Consider the following 5,000-nt stretch of genomic DNA (forward strand, 5'->3'; position numbering starts at 1 on the left):
TATATATATATATATATATATATATATATATATATATATATATATATTATATATATATATATTTACACACACACACACACACACACAACGCACACGCACAAATACATATATATCCTCAGCTCTTCATTCCCATACGCAAATCGCATCTTTATTTTCAAAATAAACCGAATAAAAAGCAAAGGATCCTAACCTACTCTGGCGTCCCCTTGCCCTTCAACACAACCTCATCTCATTACCCAGTCTTATCTCTTATCGATTAGATGTTATCTGACAATGTTTCATTAAGGTGTTTACGAAGAACCTTGAGTTGCCAGCTGCACGGTAATGTGGACTACAGAGCGGATCCTGTTAACGATTGACAATTAGGAAATCTTACCTGTAATTAGCCGGTATCAAATGCAAGGCTTCGTTATAGAGGCGTGTTCTATTGGTCAGCTTTGTCGCCTTCGGATCAATCATGAGATATTGAAGTCTGACTGAGGAGGTGTAGCTTTTGGGAATGAAATTTGCATTCTACGGTTTACTTCTAAGACTTCAGAAATAATTCAGAAATGAGTGTCTTGTGAAAAAGAGAAGGAAAGAAAAGGATAGAGGGAGGGGGGAAGGGAAGGTGGGTGAGAGTGGGCGGGAAAGAGAGAGAGTGGTAGAGAGAGAAAGAGAGAGAGAGAGAGAGAGAAGGAAAACGAGAAAAATAGACATTGTGATAGATAGATAAAGAGAGAGAGACATAGAGTGGGAGAGAGAAAGTGAGAGAGAGAGAGAGAGAAATAGATAAATAGATAGAGAGAAATAATAGAGCACGAGAGAGAAAGACAAAGCGAAAAAACATAGAAAGAAAGAGAAAATGAGGGCCAGATAATAAAGAAAAGGAAAGGAGGATATTGAAAGAAAGAAGAAGAAAAAGAAGAAAAAAATCATGCCCTTTTCTCCTCTTGAAGATTATAATGAAATTTCCTCGTGTCGGAAAATGGCATCTCCCTTCGACACTTTGATTAAATGTCACTTTTATTTTCTTTCCAGGAGACGCGGACATCCATGGACTGGCCGTAGGAGACAAGGCAAAAAAGGGGAAAGGAAATAAAGAAAACCAAAAGAGGGGAAAAAGAAGAAGTGATAAAAATGGAGAAGGAGGTGATAAGAAAAACCTTACCTACAAGCTCGGTAGGAAGGGAAGTTCGCTCTCAGGAAGTTTAGAGCGATGTGTTGCAATTTTAGATTTTGAGGAAACGAGGGAGAAATTGAAGACCCTGATGATGTTATTAGGCAAAAGTGGAAGTGCTTTCGCGTTGCAAATTCACTTCGAAAGTGGTTAAATATACACATATAGTTACTGTTGTGGTAGATAAGAGTAGAAATCATATATATTTCCTTATCTAAGTGAGGTATAGTGAATATAGATTTAGTGTAGTGTTATCTATGAATCATATTTACGGAAGTCTCTAGAAGTGATATCCCTACTGAAGGTTGTATATTTTTTCGCTAAAGAATTACTTAGAGTGAAGTGACGCTCGGATAAATGAATGAATAAGAATGAAACAATCCAAGCATAAAGTCGATCCCGAGCTTACGTATTATGTGGTTTTATGATCCCAGTGAATTACGCATTCTAAATGTGACAGTGTGAAATCAAAGTTTAATTTCGGTTATTTTCCATTTTTTCTTTTCTCTTCGAGTATTCGGTGCCATTCAACAAAGCCACGACCTCCTGACATGCGCCTTATGTTCAAACGCTGAACACCAACCTACCTCGCACTCCCGTTCATCCAGCTGTCCATCCCGGTGACCTTTCACACAGGCCGGTCGACCTCTCGGAAAGCATGTGCGGCAGATGACCAACGGCGGAAGGCTGCGCTCGCTCCCAAATAAACCCGACGACGATGATGATAAAGAGGATGAGGGTGATGATGATAACGAAGATGAGAGCTTCGATTGTATTAGCCTTTTTGCTCTATTCCACCGCCACGTGCCAAGCCCTGAAGCCCCGAGAGGAGAAGCTGATCGCCCTAGACTCGCTCCGCCCACGAGTCCACACGGAATATCGACTGCTGCGCCCTCCAGACGATTGGGGCAATCATGACTCCGTGATTAGTGAGGAGGTCACGGATATTGGAGGTGAGGCCCCGGGGGAGCGGCGGCGGAAAGGACCTGATATCCCGGGAGCCGCGCCATCGATGAAGGGGCGCCGCCGTGAGGAGATGAAAGGGAGCTCCGTCGAAGCCAAAAGGAGCGAGGAACTCCAGCCCTTCGAGTACGTCCTGGTGGCCACGTACAGGCTGCAGTCGCCCGAGAACGGCTCGTCGAGGGCGAACGAGACGTCGGCCGCTGGCGAGGGTGGAGGAGGGAGGGAGGCTCCGTCGGAAACGAGCGCAAACGGCCTATCAAGAGGTAATTGGCCATCGAAGGTTCGGGACGAGAGGGATGAAGGAGACGAGGAGAAGGAGGAAGATCGATACGCAGAGCCACCAGTTGGGAAGAGACGAAGGGACGCGAAAAAGCCAATCGCTGCAGGGAATATCGAGGACATTTTCAGTATGGACTTCACCCTCGGATCAGGTGAGGTGCTGGTCCCCTGCTGGTGGCTGTCCGAGGAAGATGACCTCACAGCGGCGCCCTTCCTGACGGTAACGCTGCTGGACGCCGACGTGTTCGAATATCCAGAGAGCCGAGACGAGCAAATCAGCATGAAGTTTGGTAGACAGGTTTTGTGGAACACCATGCAGGAGGAAACGAAGGCGGAAGGGTGTTCCAGGTTCCACCGCGACGGAACCGGCGACGTGTGGGACGCCATGGAAGACCTCCGACGATTGTTGAAGGCGGAGTCAGGGATCTCGGTTCCGGCCGTGGCCTCCGGCGACCCATCATCAGGTCATTTACCTGGTGATCAGCACGGGGAGCCAGGCCGAAAAAAGGAGACCGAGAATAGGGCCAACGTCGTTCAAAAGTGTTCCAAAGATCCGGAACCTTTGATTCATGAACCAGATTATCACCGAGAGACGAGTTCAAAAGTCTTTCCAGACGCGTTTTATCTCTGGAGCAATTTTTCAAAGGAAGTATACCCAGGGCGCTCATCATCGTCGCAGGGAAGTCCAGCCTCTTGCTCGGCTTCCCCCTGGCATCGGTTCAGGCTCGCGTCCACTCTTTACAAACCCAAGACCGACTACAACTTCCCCGTCTTCGGCGTCGCCACATTCCAGCTCAACGTTTCCACCTGCAGAAGGTCGTATAGTGATAGAAAACAGCAATACCACGAACATACCAACAAGTCCAAGTACAGCCCACACCACCAAGAGCAGGACAGCAATGGACAAAGAGATGGCAAGGAGTCGGGGTATGTTGCCGTAGATGTAACTTCCTTGCTGAAGCAATGGCTAATAACCGTGGACACTTGGGAGAGAAGACGGTCCGAGTTGTCACTGGTAATGTTCACTCATTCCCACAACAGAAGCTCGAGGAACCATTCAAGTGAGAAAAGAAAGCGTGACCCTAATACCCTTAACACAGCAACTTCGACAGTAGAAAATGTCTCCGAAGGGATGCAACCCCTTTCCCACAAGGAAGGAGGGGGGAAAAGAAGAGAAAGAAGAAGAGGAGAGAAGGAAGAAAAGGAGAGGGCCCCTCAGGAGACATTAACCAAAGCCTCCCTCGACTGCCTCCTCCGCCTACAACCGCCCAGAATGTCCCTCAACTATTGGATGGATGGTAAGTGGCCTCATTAATGCTAGTTGTCGCCGCATCACCAGCTTCTTCACAGAGGGCGCCGAGAGGGGAAACTTAGCTAAAGGGAGGGGTGAGGGGAATGGTACGTGATCCTGGGAGGGTGTAGGGGATAGGGAGGAACATTAATGATGAGGGATAAAAGGTGATGGAGCGGGCGGTAGATCAAACGCTTGTGACAAACATCAGAGAATGGAGAAAGCGTGGGTAAACAAGGAGTGAAATTCGGTACGGAGAAATCGATTGAAAATGTACGCAGGGCGGACGGTAATGATAGACTATGATCTTAGTATCGTAAACAAACAAACGAATCGTTAAAAGGAAAATACATAAAAAGCAAGAAGTAGGCTGATGAATAATACAAATATTCACAAACGCAAAACAAAAACAACATACGGCGAGCAAATTAAAATGTATTAAAAAAAAAGGCGAATAAATCCACACATCCACACACACAGTCGCACCCCCCCCCCCACACACACATATGCATACACGCGCACGCGTGCAAGCACAATAAAACAAGGAAACAACAACCAAAAAAGAAATAGATTGAGAAAGATATTACTCCGAAGATTACTCTTGCCACCCCACCCCCTTCCACCCCCTCCCCTCCCCCCACTCCCCGGCAAGAAACAAAAGTCTCTTGATATTAACGGAAATAATCAATACACCAAGAGGGTCGAGAGGTTGTATCGTGAGCGGGAAAGAAACTGTACCTGGATACATGTTTTTTTATGTATTGTATGAGGTACAATAAGTATGTTTGAGATATGACATTTGGTTTATGATATACGTTATCTATTTATAAGGTGCAGTAAGTATATTAATATATATGATATACGATTTAGGATTATAATATGTATTGCATAAGGGATACGAGTAAAAAGGCTGGGAGGGACTGCCATGAGCTAGATATTAGGGTTAGGATTAATGTGTATATAGTGGCGTTGGGTTAGAGGGAACGATTTTCATGATAAGAAATGGACTGTCATTACAACAACGATTATGGAAAGGTAATAGCAGTGGTGATGAGGATAGCTTTTATGATAATGTTGTTGATAACAATGATGATAGTAATGATGATAATGAATAAAATAACAATTTTAATCATGAGCATGATAATAATAATAACAATGGTAATAATGGCGATAACGAAAACAACATTAGTATTAATTATAATGACAATGATAATAATCATATAAATTATAACCATAATGGTATGAAGAGTAAGGCTGATAATAGAAATAGTAGTAATGATGTTAATACTAATGCTAATAATGGTAATC

General features: G+C 44.6%; 1 protein-coding gene across 1 annotated transcript in view; it reads left to right on the forward strand.

Moving 5' to 3' along the window:
* The window catches only part of LOC122263097 (uncharacterized), a 247,407-nt gene that overhangs the window by 84,465 nt on the left and 157,942 nt on the right, over positions 1-5,000 (forward strand). The window contains exon 2 of the mRNA XM_086533055.1: positions 1,021-3,699. Coding sequence (XP_086389181.1) covers positions 1,878-3,699 — 1,822 coding nt within the window. The 5' untranslated portion in view covers positions 1,021-1,877. The remainder of the gene's footprint in view (positions 1-1,020; positions 3,700-5,000) is intronic.

The sequence above is a fragment of the Penaeus japonicus genome, unplaced genomic scaffold (assembly GCF_977035675.1).
Source record: "Penaeus japonicus unplaced genomic scaffold, GWHDUDI00000001_assembly GWHDUDI00000038, whole genome shotgun sequence".
Classification (NCBI taxonomy): domain Eukaryota; kingdom Metazoa; phylum Arthropoda; class Malacostraca; order Decapoda; family Penaeidae; genus Penaeus; species Penaeus japonicus.